Source organism: Alexandromys fortis, unplaced genomic scaffold (assembly GCF_014885135.2).
Source record: "Alexandromys fortis isolate MF-2015 unplaced genomic scaffold, M_Fortis_MF-2015_v1.1 scaffold_129, whole genome shotgun sequence".
Classification (NCBI taxonomy): domain Eukaryota; kingdom Metazoa; phylum Chordata; class Mammalia; order Rodentia; family Cricetidae; genus Alexandromys; species Alexandromys fortis.
Window position 1 is genome coordinate 1,703,427 of NW_026068022.1, and position 17,127 is coordinate 1,720,553.

A 17,127-nucleotide genomic window follows, 5' to 3' on the forward strand; every position below is an offset into this window, starting at 1 on the left:
GGTTCTGAATCTCCTCAGCCTGCCCCCAGGGTTCTCCTCAGCCTACCTCCAGGGTCCCAACTCTACCTTGTCTCTTTCAGATTGTCTCCAAAGGGCTAGCGGACCGGAAGCAGAATGACCAGAGGAAAGTGTCTCAAGGCAGACTGGCTCCTCGCTCTCCCACACTGGAGAAATCCAAAGAACTTAGAGTAGAACAAAAGGAAAACTTTGATCCCCTTCAGCATCCGGAGGCGACACCCATGGCTCAGGCTTCAGGAGCAAGCATCAGTGGGAAAATGGCCCTGAACAGCCCCCAGACTGGCCCTGCTGAGATGGAACTCGGGAGGCAGCTCCAGAAGACAGCCAGGGAAGGCGGCCCTCTGCCCCGAGGTGCAGTCCAAGGCTCAGGAGGAACTGTTTCCCCACATCCGCAGGGACAAAGCTCTGCAGGAGAGCCTGTGGGGCTTAAGGCTGGTCCCAAACCTGAGCTGCGGCCCCCTGTGTCCCGCCCCCCCTTGATACGGGGAGTCTCTTGGGACAGCAGTCCTGAAGAACCTGGTCCCCTGCTGCAGAAGGTACTTGCCAAACTGCCTCTGTCAGAGGAAGAGAAGAGGTTTCCAGGCAAAGCCAAGCTAGCCAAGCCGCCTGGGCTCAAAGACTTCCAGATACAAGTACAGCCGGTGCGCATGCAGAAACTGACCAAGCTTCGGGAGGTGGGTTCCTGCCCCGCTGCACAGTGTGGCCATGCCAGGTCCCCCGTGAGCTAAAGACTTTCACACTCATGCTGAACTCTGGGACAGGGCAGCCTTGACTTCAAGGAGTCCCAGACTTCTCGACCCTGAGAAGCCGGTGCCATCAGTGCTACATCTCCATAGCAGCAGCCCAAGACATAGTGGTCACACTTAGCCACACTTCAGGGGAAGTTGGGCATATGGACTCCTTATCCTGAGCTGTCTTCCTCCTCTAATTAGAATTGGCGACAGGAGCCTTTGATGGAGTATCTGGTCATGACCAGGATAAGCAGGCTTTCTTTTTATAATGGTATTCGGCCTGCCTTCTTGGTACCTATTAACCAAGGGCCTTAGACCCAGGAACCACCATGACATTGTCAACACAGGACTGCTCCTCCATGGTGAATTTCTTCCAGTGTCCATGGTGTCCTCAACTTCCACTGGTCATCAAGCTAGGGACAGTGGTCAGTCAGGGGACTGCCCTACTGTACAATGAGTGGTTATAGAGCGGCAGAGGGGAGATTGTAAAAGGGAAGGATTAATTGGATAAACAAGTCCCAATCTAGTCCCTTCTCTCTCAGAAGGCCAACCTCAATCCAGGTCAGGGACTGGGATCCTATAGATTAGGGCCTGGAATAGAGCAAAATCCCCTGGCTCCTCTACTGAGGGAGTGAGGAAGAGGAAGGAAGCGAGGGTCTTAGCACTCCAGCGCAAATGAGAATATCTATGCTAGCAAGGACACAGCCTAAAAGGCCACTGTGCTGTTCAGACGGCTTCTGTGAGGCTGAGAAAGTGGCTCAGTTGGTAGAGCGGTGTGCACGCCAGCACTTACAAAGCCCTGGGTTCTCAGATCACATAAAACCATGTGTGGTGGTAGCTCAGGCCTGTTATCCCAGAACCAAAGAGGTGGAGGCAGGAGGATCAGAAATTCAATGTCATGATCACATACATAGTGGCTTTGAAGCAAGTAAGAAAAAATATATGTCTTTGTATATATGATAGACAGATAGATAGATAGATAGATAGATAGATAGATAGATAGAAAATCATTAGATCATCTCTAATGTTTTGGGGTCGAGACTTAGGAAGATTAACAATTCACATAGAACCCCCATCCTCTAATCCAGAACTCAGGGTACCTGGTAGCTTAGAACAAGTCCAGGCAGAATCACCCACCCTGGGCCACATCCCACATCTGTGAAGGCAAGTGGAAATGAAGGGGCAGACATCTCGGGATTCACCTTCATGGATTTCAAATGCTGGGAGAGTAAGCCACCACCCCCAGAACTCCCCACCCCCTTTAGGTCACACTCACTCAGCAAAGGAAGTTGCAGAGAGCCTGGCAGTTCATGCCACTGTTGGTCTGGCAGCTGAGCACACACACCTCACGCTGTCCAGTGTGAAGACAGCTGACCTGAACCTCTGGCTTGCTGAGTATATCAGCACAGGATGGCCTCAGCTCTCTTTGGAGCCTGAGTATTTTCTGCTGGCATCTTTCTCCCTCTTTTACCCAGAGGCCAGTCACTCAAGTGGCTTCTGTCACCTGGGAGGCTGAAAACCCTTGGATAGCACCAGGGACCAGGAAAAAACTCAGGCATCCCACTAGAGGGCCCTAGTCTGACAGGAATTGGCTTGGAATGAGGATGGCCTACTAGGTCCACCCTCAACCTAGGTCTGCCTGCTTGCTCAGTTCCCCAGGCAATGGCTCTCAGGCCACAAGATCATTGAGGAAGGCGTGTCACTTACACAGAAGAGCAGGGCAGGAAGCTGCTGCCAGCTATAAGTTCTTCAAGACTTACACAGAAGCGGTTGCATGCATATCCAGGACCTTACTGTCCCCAAAGTCCTTAGTGCCTAAGGACTACACAGTCCCTACACACTTCTTCCACAGTCAGGCTGGGCAGCTCATTTCCCTGAGGCCCAGAGCTCCTTTAATAAGCAAGCCATGTGGGAGGTAGTTCTTAACCCAATGGTGGCATTTCAGGCCCTTTTATGGACGGGGAGAGGACCTTGTGCCCCTCTGGCCTCACCATACCTTGTCATGCCAATTCACCCACTCTGGTCACTGTCCTTGGAAGCCCATATAAGTAAGGCTGAGTGGGTACAGAGCCACTGGGGACAAAGAAAAGTGTCTAGCCTGGTGGCGTCATCTGAATTGTGTTTCTTCCTCTTCTCACCAAAGGAACATATCATGATGAGAAACCAGAACCTGGTGGGGTTCAAGCTTCCCGAACTGAGTGAGGCTGCGGAGCAGGACAAAGGTAGGTTGCTGGGGCCTGCTTGCCCTCCCTCCCTGCCTATCCTCTCTGCCTGCCCTCCCTGCCTACTCTCTCTACTCTCCCGCCCTGCCTGCCCTCCCTTCCTGCCCTCCATCCCTGCCCTCCCTGCCTGCTCTCCCTGCCTGCTCTCCCTGCCTGCTCTCCCAGGACTGGTTAGCCCACTGAGTCGAGAACATTTTAAGTGCGAACAGTCGATTTCCCATCAGTATTTGTGCACAAATGAGGGAAGCCGATTGGCTAGCCCACTGAGGCAGAGCATGCCTAAGTCTGTCTCCTTCCTGCCACTACCACCCCCAGGCCTGCTAGTGACAGTGGGTCTGGAAAGTGCCCGAGGTCTGAACTTTTGACATTGCCTTTCCCCTCGCACTCAGGAAGCCACCCAAATAGTTCGGTTCCTCTTTTCAAGACACCAGAGCTCCCTCTTTCTAATCTGCTGTCACCACCAAGTCCGTAACCCAGCCCTGCCCTGCTGGGTGGCCACACATCCCTTCCTCCAAGGCTTTGCTCTCCGCTGTCCCCCACACTCTACCACACTTCTCTGAAAACGAGGCAAGAGGCTGGACCCTCCCTGTTCCTGCCTCAGTCTGTTCCTCCTGAGTTCACGAATGCCCCAGTGTGAGCCACAGCTGTGAACATCCTGCCTCTGCCGCTGGCTGAACAAGCCGCCTGGCCTCACTGGACCCAATCCCAGCCCTCACCCCCACCCCCACCATGTAACATGGGGCCATTGTAGTTGCTGCAAACCTTATCAAGAAGAGCACATGAACTAAACTCTATTTACAATGTGCCTAGAGCAGTACGTGGTACGTCAAGATCCCTAAAGGAGGGGCCCCAAGAGCCAGTATTTCTGTCTGGGGCTACATCTCTGTGTACACACGTGTGTCTGCACACGTATTGTAGGCGCCATGCTTACAATGGAGCCTGGCACTAACAGGGCCCAGAATAAGCATTTATGAAGGAACAGATGGATGAGGTTGTAAGAGTTCACAGAGGAGTTTCTGAGGTAGTTGCGTAAAAGCAACCTTAACCAGAGTGCTTCATGATGGTCAAAGGAATGAAGGTGTTTGGAAGGATGCTTCTAGAAGGGCGGGCTCTTTGTCTTTCCCTCTTCCCCAGGCTGGTACCCCCATAGACACTCACGGCCTTGCCTCTGTGCTTTGTATATGCTCTGTTGCTATCCCCCATTCCCTCTGAATCCTTGTAGCTGTGGTGAAGCAGCGGGCAAGTCCGCCTGCTCTCAGATGCCCCCTTTCCTTGCTTATTTGGTATTGATGTCTACCGCTCATCTTTGCTTCCATTGGTATTTGTTAAGTGGTGATGTATAGAATGTTATGTATAACATATATATAGAATTAACTTTTCCGTTTTAATCATTTTCAGCCGGTGGTTCAGTGGCTTTAGGTCCATTCGTGGTATATTGGGCAGCCATCCACAGAACCTTTTCATTGTCCTTGGTTGCAATTCCACACCCACGAGACACCAGCTGCCCATGCTCCCTCCCCCAGCCCATTGCTACCACCATTCCGCTTCCCATTTCCGTGCCTTGTGCCTTCTCTAGGTCCCTCACATAAATGAAGCCATACACGGTTTGCCCTACTTCTTTTTAATGCCATTCCAATGAATTCTCTCTAGCATTTTGCAGACTCAGAGTCATTTGAGACTCAGATTTAATCTTCTCCCAGGAAACCAAGAGGGGGAATTTTGCTTTCATCTTACCATTAGTGAAGCTGAGGCCCAAAGAGCTACTGACCTCGTCACATGGTTTTGCCTTCACAGGAACACTTCTGAAACACGTTTTAGCTTCATTTCATTTTAGACAAACTAACCCAGAGGAGGCCAGCTTATGGGGAGCAGGGCGGTGACTCCTGGACCACTTTCTGGAAACTTCTGCCTTTCTCCTGTGAGCACTAGTGGGCCCAGGCTTCATGGGGCGCCTCTGGAAAGGCACACTTCCCCTCACATTGTCCATGGCTGGTGTCCGTCATCAAATTGATTGCCACATGAGCTTATTCTGGGTATCACTGCCAGTGAAAAGTTCTGGGCTGAAATACCATGACTAACACCTACTCAACGCTAGCCAGGCTCCCAGCAGTACAATCTCCAGGAAAACAGTTTTAAAGGACTGAATTACTTTTTAAAAAAATTAATTAACCATCTTGAGCCAGGTGTGGTGGCAAATGCCTTTAATCCCAGCTCTTGGGAGGCAGAGGGGGAAGATCTCTGTGAGTTCGAGGTCAACCTGCTCTATAGTCCTCAACCAGGACAGCCAGGGCTGTGTAGCGAGACCCTCTTAAAAAGCCAGAACAAACAAACAAGCAAACAAATAAACCATCTTGGAACTAGGGAGATGGCTCAGGGGTAAGGGTGCTTACTCTACAAACATGAGGATCTGAGTTTGGGTTCCCAGCACCAACATAAAAAGCCAGTTGTGGCCACAGCGCATGCCTGTAACAGCAGAGCCATGAGGGGTGGAGACAGGAGGACTAATGTGGTTTGTTGACCGTCATCTCACCTCCAGAAACCATAAGGTGTAAGGCAAAGAGCAACAGAGCAAGAGCACTTGGCATCTTTCTCTGCCCTCTGTACATATACATAGGTATAAACCACATAAATTTATAAATACACATACCACAAAACATTAACCATACTTAGAGGTATCCTTCTAAATATATATTTCTTCACTTTTTTTTTTATCAAAACACAAGAAAAACCTCTGAAGATTTTTTATACATGATGCTGGAGAGATGATTTAGCAGTTAAGAGTACTTGTGGGTTTACCTGACAGCTCATAACTGTCTGTAACTCCAGTTCCAGGGTGCCAACACCTCTCCTAGCCTCCTCTAACACCAGGAACATATATGGTCCACATGCATGTAAACCACTCACACACATATAATAAAGAAATCCTTTAGGCAGCTTTTATACATAGCCCATCACAGCTTTATTATTCTTTCCTGTGTTTATCATTTTTCCAAAGTCAGTTTGATGGTAAAGATATAGTTTTGTATCTAATTTATCTTTTGATCATAACTAAGGAAAGCTATAATTATAACTACCTAGTCTTCAACTCCATCAAAGACTCCAGAAGGATATGATATTACCTAAGTAAACAGGAAGTGCATTGAAAGCAACTTCCAAAACTCTAAGTGACAGAGACATCTTGCTGTCTGGACAATCACCCAAAGTTCTTCTGTAACATTGGGACATCCATCTTCATTCTATAGGCCTAGAGTGTCTGACAGACTTCAGTGAAGCAGAAAATTTGAAACTCTCCTGCCTTTATTGTCAGTTTGTCAGTCATTTTCCCCTGTGTCCTGCAGAATGTCTGGCAGACTCTTTCGTGAAGCAGGAACTCTGAAGGACAGCCTCACCTTGTTTTGGCAAGTTCAGCAGTCATTTTCCTGTGGGTCTTCATGTTCACTGTATACAGCACATTGTCAAGCAGTCCAGTCAAGAGCAGTTTCTTGCCAAAATGGCTAGTCTTGCAACATTGAAAGCAAACTCCATAAAGAGCTTCTTTGATGCCCACCATCCTCTTGAAGTAATTGGTACTGCCAGGAATGGATGTCTCACATCCAAAAAATTTTAAGTTATTAAAACATTTTAAATGGCCATATTCTGTAGGTCTTTGAAGTGTTTAAAGATTACCTATTCATCTGAAATATATCTCTGTATATCTAGAAAACCTAACTAACAGGACTATAAGTTTGACTATTAGAGAAGACTATTAATTTGTATTTCTTAACTATACATTACATTTTAAATGCCCTGCATAAGCATAATACCTTAACCAAGAGTAGAATATATATGTATATATATATATTATAACAAAATTTATCTTAAATTTGTGTCCGTAAACCAAAATCCATACCTATTTATTTTGAGATCAACAGATTTTTTTTGCATTAAAGTAGATTCAATAATCTACCTTTCTCCATCATTTCTATCTCTTTCCTGAGCCATCTTTCCCACCTCCAATATTTAAAAACTTTTGAGCTTATTATATGTGTGTATGTGCATACATGATATATTTGTGTTTATTTTGCTAATACCACTGACTTCATCTTTTTGTTGCTGTTGTATTTTGTTTTTTTGACATGAGTTCTTACTGTGTAGCCTGAAACTCTTTATTTAGACTGATATTATTAGAACAGTGGTCTTGAATGCCCTCTGAGCTTCATTTTAAGATATAGGTATTTTAAGACTTAAGAGTTCATTACTCCAAAAGCACTTTAACAGTGTTTGTATTTCTTTGTGACTTAAACAGTCATATGTTATATTAATATATAATTATATATATGCAGGAGCAGGGGTCCTATTTGTTGTTGTTGTTATGTTTATTTTCTTTTGTTTTATATTGTTTTAGTGGGTGGTTTTGTTGTTCTTTTCATTCCTTCCTTCCCGCTTTTCTTTTTGCGATAAAGTCTCATTCTATAGCCTGAACTGACCTGGAACTAGCAATCCTTAAGCCTCAGCCTCCTGAATGCTGGGATTACAGATATGTGCCACCATACCCAGCTTGGCTCTGTCTCGTTCTGGTCAAGATGGCACATTTTAATCTTTAATGAGACTATGCTCTATTGTGTAGTGAGATTAGTCTTCCCTTGCTACTTTTCTTCTGCAATGTATTTGTTAATATTCTAGACAGAATCAAATCAAAGATCACAGAATAAGCAAGGAGCTAGGAGACAGGAATCTTATGCACCGGAAGTGAATGGGGTTTACGTTCCTGACATCTCCATGCCTCCTCCACATTTGAATTTCCACCATCTTGTGCACCTTGCATGCTGGACTCAGAAGGACTGTCCAAGTTTTATTTGCTTTCCTATTTATAAACCATTAGTTTACTAACATTCACTTCTCAATTGGATCTATTCAGGTATTTCTTTCATCTCTTCCAGAGTGTTTAATGTTCTGTGCATATGGCTCCTGCTACATTCTGCGTTACCTTGTTTCTCTTGTTTGTTGGTCACCAAGACTCTAAGTTCACTGGATTTTCTCATTGATCACTAATGGTGCAGATGAATGTGGCTTGGTGATGCATACTTCCTGTACAATAGATATTGCTATTGAATGATAGAATGCTAACTCCAGCGATTGTTAGAGTGACAGAAACTGCAGTGATGGCTACGCGTTGGACGCTATGCTGAGTATCTGACCCTGTTAGACTCAGCACTCACAATAACCATGAGAAGCAGCCTTACTCTAGTAGAGGGACAACACAGAGGTTGAGGCTTATGAAGGCCGTGGTGGTGTCTCTGAACTGCAGGAGCAGGATCAGAATCCAGATGTGTCTAACTTCTAAGGCTTTTGACCACTTGCAGAACAGCTTTCCTTTTTGAATTGACAGCTCAACCTCCTGTTACTTTTACTTTCTCTGGTTCACCAGGTCTTAGTTGTCTTCCTGTGCATGGGAGGCGACTTGCGTCTGCACCCCTGTGTGCTTTAGTAACTTGGCAACATTCTCAAGCTTGATAATAGAGATAATGAGAACATTTTGCCTTGTTTCTGTTTTTGAGTGAATTTTAGTGTGCTTATTTTTCTCTCAAGAGTCATGCTTCTTATTAAATAAATGTACTATTTAAAATATATTTCTAGGATCTGATATAAAGTATATGTAATAATTATAAAGCATGGTATTGTCTAGGTCTCTCTGTCACTGTGATAAAACATGGACCAGAACAACTTGGGAGCAGAAAGGGTTTATTCAGCGTCTATGTCCTGATCACAGGCCATCATTTAGGAAAGTCTGAGCAGGAACTCAAGTAGGAGCAGAGGCAGGAACCATGGAGGAAAGCGGCTGGCTTGTTCAGCTTGTTTTCCTATACCAGTGAGGATCACAGTGGGCTAGACCTTCCCACATCTACCATGAATCATAAAAATGCCCCTCAGAGATGTCCACAGGAAAGTCTGATAAAGATAATTTATCTGCTGATATTCCCTCTTCTTAGATATGGCTCATTTGTGTTGAGATGAAAAACTAACCAGCCCAGGTACTATTTAAACCTTTTATTTTATATATAATTATATAGTTAAAATTATTATATAATTTAAAATTTTTACATATGTTTCTTTCCCAAGTCTTAAAATTAGTGTTGGAATCTATCAAATATATTCGTTGAACAGATTACATACCTAATTCAATTTATTTAGTGATTTTCCATTTCTTTCCTTTTTTATGGGTATTTTTATATTTTCTTTTATAGACACCACCCAGGTCTGTGTCTGTGTTTGTTTTGAAATATCTGCAACTTTTCTTGGGTTGGTTAAAATAAAATCTAAACTGTTGGCGCCCAGGGACTCCAGACTGTACTACCATTCTCTCTTCAGTTGTAATTCCAGAGTAAGGCATTCAGGTGCTGGCTGGCTTGGCTCCACCCAGCCATCCGGGGACGCTTTTCTGCTCTTTTCACGGGGCTCTTGGGCAGCCTTGGAGTCCCGTGAGAGGGGAAAGAGTGGGAGATTCCAGATCAGGGCGTGGACTGTAACACCCTCTTCCTGCTTCAGCCCTGTAGTGGCTGCACCGACAGCAAAAGAAGCTGGGAGTGCGGCTGCCAGCCTGGTAGCCATTCTTGTGCCGCATTCAGACTCCTTCCATGTGGACAGACTTAGTGGCTGGCTAGGCACCTGCCACAGCGTTCTGGCAACTTAACCGTATACCGAGACAGTGTCCCACTTAATGCCTATGCAGCTTTAAATCTTTAAAGTACAGATTAGACTGATATTTCCTCATTTCCCTTCTTTTCCCTCTACCGTAAACAATGGTTAACGGATGTTCTCTTACATATGATAGGAATGCTTATTTTCTAGGAAAAGTCATCCTGTAAGTAAAACGGGTAAACTAATAGGTTCACACATGCATGTGTGTGAGTTGTGTGTGTCTAGTCAAACTTTACCACAAATTATGTTAATCTAGATATACGCAGCCTGTAGCAAGATCTCACTATCTAATATTAATGGGCAATCACTGAGTTTTATGAATAGGTAGTGAATTTGACTCCTAGAAGCACCCAGTTTTAAAAAGAAAACTATGCTGGAGAGTTGGTTCAGTGGTCAAAGTGCTTGCTGTGTAAGTGTGGGTACCTATCTCCTGTCATTCATGCACACACACACACATGCATGTACACACACATGCATGTACACATGTACAAAACATTTTAAAAGGAAAACAAAATTAACCCCAGTGGGTGTTCAATAAATGAACACCTCCTTCTGTGTTCTCTCAGGCCTAGGGTGTGGGTGACTAGAAGTTTTGGTTCCTTCATTTGCTGGTGCTGTGCTTTGGGTGGCTTTCCTATTCTTTTGGTACTTCAGTTTGCCTGCCTCTGCAGTAGGGATAATTATGGCCCCTGCAGCTTTCACTACACAGGTGTCCTGTTCTGTGGATCCTAGTCTTTGGTTCAGTTAGAACCTGACATTTATTGTGATGACTGTTGCTGGCCCATGGAACTCTATCTTGTCAACCACGTGGGACAGGACAGTGTTGGGCAGCAGCCATCTACAGACCCCTTCCCACCCTGTACCCAGAACAAAAGAATTAGGAGCGCTCTGAGCTCTGGTTCAGAGAATATTTCCAGGCTCAACTTGAATCTCTAATGAGGCTTGTTGGCCGTTCTTGGGAGACAAGATAGGTCCTTATCAGAGCATTCTGGGATTTTTGGAAGCGTAGCTCTTTCAGTTTCTGAGGATTCCTTTTCCTAATAAATCCAACCTTCCCAACTATTCAACCTGTTCCCTTCTCAGGAAACATTCTACACAATGCATTGCTCTTTGGTCATCATTCCAAGACAAAGATAAGAGGATGCTATGGGCCACTCCTTGGTTGTTGTCTGGGGGTATGATACAAAAGTGGGGGCTCAGACCATACCATCAAGGAGATGGCCTTGTCCCAGCAGCCACTAGTGTTTCAGGTGTCTCCTAGTGGGACCTTCAGTCCACATTCTCAACTCCTTGGCAGCCCACACCACATCCGGAGTCTCTGCAGCACACTTCTGATGTGGAGGCCTCACTCTGCTCACAGGATGAGCACTGGACCCTCGAGGGCCCTCAAGGCTCTGTGGTTAGTGCCTCTCACCTCCTGGGCATCGTCTAGAGCCCTCTCTCCAGCTGTCCACATTGGCCTTTCCTTCTGCAGCTCCTCTGTTCTCCATCTCTCAGCTGAGAACACACATTCCCCTCTTTATGGAGGGTTTCTTCTCTTCTTTGCCCACTGAGCCGCCATTTTGAATTCTCCTCTGATTAATCTCCATCCTCTTAAACAGTAAGAGGGACAGCTGTGTGATGGTTTTGCTCAGTAAGGACTCTGTCTTTAGCTCCAAGCCTCCTTGCCTGGGACATAGTAATTATTCAACAATTAGGGAAATGACTCATGAATGAATGGACTTACCTTCACTATCTATGCGAGGAAATCCAAGGGTAGACAGAGTCATTATAATGTGTCACAACACAACTTTAACATTTGATGCTACCTGAGGGGTGGTCGGATGTCTGAATCAGGATATCTGGATGGTCCTTCTGCATACCCTGAGGTTGGGCCAGTCTGATGTCTCACACAAGGAAGATACCTTCCTGAGAAGACAGATGCAAAGAAATTCATTCTAACCAGTGGCTTTAGCCTTGGAAGATAGAAGAGAGAAAAAATTACCTTGTTGCACCAAAAGGCCATTTTCCACAAATACAGAAGGGGTAGGGAGGAAGGGGAGAGAGTATACTAGAGGTACCTTTCAAAATGAAAATATTACAATTTAATTGAATTTGAGTTAAAGTGAAGTGAAACTGTGCAACTTGCTGAATCTCTGTAATTACTTCCTCCAAAGAGAAGAAATTAGTTTTGACAATGTATTAGGAAATACATACATTAAGGGTTTAGAGTTGTGGTGGATTTTTCTGGCATTAATGCTTTGGTTTTGAATAATAACTGTTCTAAATTCTTTACCCGGCATAGTTTGGGTCACATATGGCAAGACACGCAGACCCAGAAGTAATTGTCAGGAGAGAAGTTTATATCATGGATTCCCTAGCATAGGAGGAACAGCACCACCAGGGTTAAGAGGGAAAGGACCAGGGTCAGTCAGGAGGTAGAAGGTGGACAAGAAGTGATCTTGCTCCTTTACTGGGATTTTCATGGTAAGGGGTGGGCTAAGCAGAGTCGGTACCCTGAGCAAGCTTAGGATCAGATTGTTGGAGTCATCTTAGCGGACTCTGGAAAGGAGAGAGGTGTCTGAGTGTTGGATGCACGGTGAGGTAGGGTGAGGATGAATATTGACTTGGTGTATGAGAGATGGAGAAAGCAGATGGTTGGGAATATAAGTCCTAGACTGGCTGGACTGGCTTAGATGTCAAAGGGGCACTCAGAGGAGAGGATTCCCTGGAACTAGATAGCCTGGGAGAGGCAGTCTTTCCCAGATTAAAAAGACCTCAAAAGTGGAGCACCGGAAAGAGCAAAAAGAACAGAACATCTCATTAAGCATTTTCTTTGTCTGTGGTATCTTCCTGCTTTCCTGTCTCTGCCTGCCTAAATGTTGAATTCTTCTTTGTATGAAGTCCAGGTTATAAGATTTACATTCTACTCCACAACCAATTTTCACAGTGGTCCAGCTGTCCAGCTGTGGACTTGATTAAAAGGGTTTCACGCTTACCACTAGTTCCTTCCTCGTGGCTGACCATTCCTAAGCATTTTATTTTGATTTATGTCTTGTTTAGCTGTTGTTCATCATCGAGTGGTCTCTCTGGGAAGCACCAGAGGTGTTCTGTGTCCCCAGCTGTAGCACATTTGACAGTGCTGTCTTATTTAGCAATAAGCTGCATAGTTTAAAAAAAAAAAGTCTTGGTTAATTCCTGAGCACCGTTGTCATCCCGCCGTGTTCAGTGCTGTAGAGACGTCCAAGGCCAGCTGGTTTCCGGTGTCCCTTGGCCCTCATGGTCCCTGTAGATGTCTTTTTCTGTTAAGAATAACAGCAGTGGCATTTCTTTATAGACATGACTTAAAAACAAAACATCACATGTATAGTCAATCTCCAAGTTCATCTCCGCTCCACTGAGGACAATTTTTTTCCCATTATGTCTTTGAATAGCTTATTGAAATGGTCAGTAGGGCTCAACTTAGGACCCACCTCCTTCCATCTATCCTTTATGTTAAGTCAATCCCTCTTAACCACCATACTAACTAAAGTAAAATCATATATATTTCCTCATTTTTCAATATACTGACTAGTTCTATTTTCAATTTCTTATTCATTCTGTGCTTGGTCTTTTTGTTTCCTTAAATAGGAATTGTTTGATCTTCTTGTCGTGTTCTGGTTTTTTATTTTGATTTTTTTCCTTCAGATTCTAATTTCGCCTAGAGTTAAGCATTTACAGTATGCATTTTTGCACAGAAACGCAGTTTTGCGTTTTTCTGTGTCTCTTGCATCTCTGTGTCCATCCTGACATCTGCCTCCTGTGTGTTTCCATTCTTCCTTCCCTTCTACCTTCCGTCTTTCCTTCCTCTTTTAACCCTAGTATTTTTGTCTGGTTGCCATGTCATTGATTTTCATTTCAATTCTTTCTGATCTGGTCATTTCTACCTGGGTTTCCCCTCTCCTCTTTATATGTGTGGCAGGTTAATTTCATTCCCTGCCTCCTGCCTCTTCTCGGCTCTCTGTGCTCCTTTTCCTCGGGAGTGTAGTAGCACACTGGGTGCTCGTGTGTGCATCTGTGCTGCTCGGGTGGGCAGGAAAGAGAAGCGCAGACAAAGCTGTGAGTGGCAGCTTTTGTAGGACTGGCTTTCTGCTTCTTTGTTCAGAGTTCAAAACCTGAGTTTATTGTGCCCAATTGGGATATTTCTGCTACCACGGCTGGGGATTGGTGGGATTTAAAACCCAATTTAGGACAGAATAATAGCAAGAGTTCGAGCAGGTGTCTATTGTTCACACTTGACCCAACCCTTCCCAGGAGTCATTCGCTCTTCTGCCCGGCAAAGGGAGGGAAAGACAGACAAAATCCCTGGACTTTGGCCACTCTGCTGTTTTCTAGAAGTAGGACCTGTAGGCATGAAGTAGCTTCGTTAGGAGCTTTCCATGTCTCCTGCCACTCCCTCACTCCATGAGAAGAGCGTCAAAGGTGAGGGCACCACATTCATTTCTAGGAAATTCTTGTTTTTAGCCATTTTTTAGAGCACTGCCTTTTCCTGTATTTGAATGTTGTTGCATGTAGAGGTGGTTTTTTTTTTGTTTGTTTGTGTGTATGGATACCGAATTAGTTTCTATACCCCTTTCCATCTTCTTTCCTCCTCAACTTAAAGGCCTTCTTTAGAGGGACATCTCGAGTGTTTTTCATGTGACGTTAGAATTGATCTTTCAGTTACCCACACTTTCAGGTGCACCCTGCCTGCTTGGTTCTCCACTGTGCATGGTGGAAGTGCGTGAATACATACATAAGACCACAGGTGACAGCTTTGCCACCTGACATGGGGAACTATCAGTGAGCAACAAATGCCAGCAGAAAGCCCACGCGCTGACTGAGAGCTACAGGAACATTTTTACCCAGAATGCACTGCTGGCTGTTCTGTCCCCGAAAGATGGTCCTGTAGCCTTCATTTGAGTAACTGAAGTAATAGGGATCCTATAATACCATTTCATTATTGAAAGGAGTGAACTGTTTAAAACTTATTTAATGGGAACCTAAGTGTGCTCCTCCCCTCCCAGCTTGGTCTCCCTTGGTGATAGGAATCCCAGCCTTAACCCCATATAGGTGATTGCTACAACTCTGCCTTCAGTCCTGATCTCTAGCCTGACCTGCAATTCTGAAAAATGGACAAGCAAGTTTGGAACACTGCTAGGCCTGGGAACAGGAAAAAACAGGAGTAGATTGCTGCCTGTAAACCCAGAACGCTCACTGTACAGGATAGGGATCTTGAACTGGCACAGATGAAAGAGACCCGAGGCTTTGACTTCACTCTGAACGTGCTGTGGGTACACAGTAGATCGCAGCCAGTCTGTCTTGTGTGGATGTGAAGGTTAATGCCAAGGGTGTTGGCCATTGTCCTGTGTTGACCTTGCTGGAGAACATCCGGGTCTCTCAGACAGCAACACAGCAGAGGTATAGACAAAGGATGGTGCCTGGAGACCATGCATATGGGATTCCCTAGAGAGCGACGGGGAAATAGGGGACAGATCCAGGAAAGGGCTGGTTTGCTGAGGTACAAGAGCTGTTCAAGCAGAAGAGAGATTTATGGTTTGCTTTCTCTGTTTCCCGGATACAATCCTGCATCATTTCAGAAGGCAGCAAAGGCTGTTTGTTGACTCTGTTGACTAGCAGACATCCGTAGTTTTCATATCTGTGACAGGGCTGATGACCTTATCCTTATCCTGGAAAATACCCGCTTCTGTTACTATCTAGTGGCAAAGCAGATATTGAACTTCTAGGTAGGAGCTAGATGATAGTGCTTTTGAAATTATTCGGGAAAAAAATTATCAGTCAAGATATCCCCTGAAGAGCCTGTCAAATAGAGAGGTTTTTCCCAAACACCATAACCAAAGAGCCAACCAGTTGCCAGAAACCAACACTAAACACTAACTACAATCCTACTTGTCACAGTGGAGAGTTATGGGAAGAAGCAACTGGGGACAGGTAGACGTTGGTTTGCAGTCAGGCTGTGCTGTTCACTAGGCCTGTAATCTCCGACAAGTTACCAACTATATTGAGCCTGATATTATCCACCTGTAAGAAGGGATGACTGACGTGCCACAGGACATGTGCTCAACTATGTTCATAGCAGCATTGTTCGTCATAGCCAGAACCTGGAAACAACCTAAATGCCCCTCGACTGAAGAATGGATAAGGAAAATGTGCTACATTTACACAATGGAGTGCTACACAGCAGAAAAAAATAATGACATCTTGAAATTTGCAGGCAAATGGATGGAGCTAGAAAACATTATATTGAGTGAGACAGTCCAGACCCAGAAAGACAAATATCTCATGTACTCACTCATAAGTGATTTTTAGACATAAAGCAAAGAAAACCAGCCTACAAATCACAATCCCAGAGAACCTAGACAACAATGAGAACCCTAAGAGAGACATACATGGATCTAATCTATATGGGAATTAGAAAAAGACAAGATCTCCTGGGTAAATTGGGAGCATGGGGACCAGGGGAGAGGGCTGAAGGGAGAGGGGAGGCAGGGAGGGGAACAGAGAAAAGTGTAGAGCTCAATAAAAAAAAAAAGAAGGGATGATTGAGAAGCAGCTCTTCGGGTCACTGTGAGGGTAAAGCAAGATAGAAGACAATTATAAGGGCTCTAGCAGACAGCGAAGTGCTTACATGGCAGCTGCCAGTCTTCCTGGGCCCTGAAGCCAGCTGCCAGTAGCACTAGCTTGATTTCAACAGGCATCCTAAAGGAAGCACTTTCATTTTCCAGGGGTCTCTTCTGAACTCGCCCCAGCAGCTGAGGAAGAAGAGTCGAAGAGCGGTCTGGACGTGATGCCCAGCATTTCTGACATACTGCTACGCAAACTGAGGGTGCACAAGACGCTCACCGGAAGGTAAAACCACAACCTCAGCTTTTGAAAACCTTTCAGGGGCACCCATGTTAAAGCCTGGGTGGAACACAAAGGAGCATCAATCTTGGTTCTTATCTCAGAAGGGATCCAGTCCAGTGGTCCAGGCAGGGCTGATACAACCAAACACCAAGTACGAGCATGGGCTGGGTTGGCATTTCCAACTCCAAGAGTATATGGAATTCACAGACAAGAACCTTTGAGGATGTAAGGGTCACCAGAGCTGTGAGTGGTGGGCTTTGGGGCAGGGGACACACGGTTCAATCCAGATAAACCATTTACGTGTGGGACGTACTATGTATAGAGAGATGTACAACGTTCAAAGTCACACAAAGAACTAAGTAGAAAGCCCCAGACGTCTTCCTGAGTCTTAGCTTCATCGCCCTCGCAGGAATCGTAGTGTTCTGCCGCTAGCAGGGTGCGCTAAGTGAGGCCATCTGTGGGCAGGGACTTGGGACAGTGTCAGCACGGGACACATCCTTGAGACCTGGATTGGAAAGTACGGCGTAGGGATTTGAGATAAGGAAGTTGCTAGGAAGATCATCAGACGGGGCAATAGAAAGAATGGCACAAGAGCAAGGCACTGGGGAGAGCCA

General features: G+C 45.3%; 1 protein-coding gene across 6 annotated transcripts in view; it reads left to right on the forward strand.

The window, feature by feature from the left end:
- Window positions 1-17,127, forward strand: part of Irag1 (inositol 1,4,5-triphosphate receptor associated 1) — a 112,107-nt gene that overhangs the window by 56,989 nt on the left and 37,991 nt on the right. For all 6 annotated transcript variants that reach the window (XR_007595574.1, XM_050163385.1, XM_050163386.1 and 3 more), the window contains 3 exons: window positions 81-692; window positions 2,893-2,971; window positions 16,393-16,516. Coding sequence is in view for 5 of the 6 variants with exons in the window: in XM_050163385.1 (XP_050019342.1) it covers window positions 81-692; window positions 2,893-2,971; window positions 16,393-16,516 (815 nt within the window). In the remaining variant the exon portion in view is untranslated. The remainder of the gene's footprint in view (window positions 1-80; window positions 693-2,892; window positions 2,972-16,392; window positions 16,517-17,127) is intronic.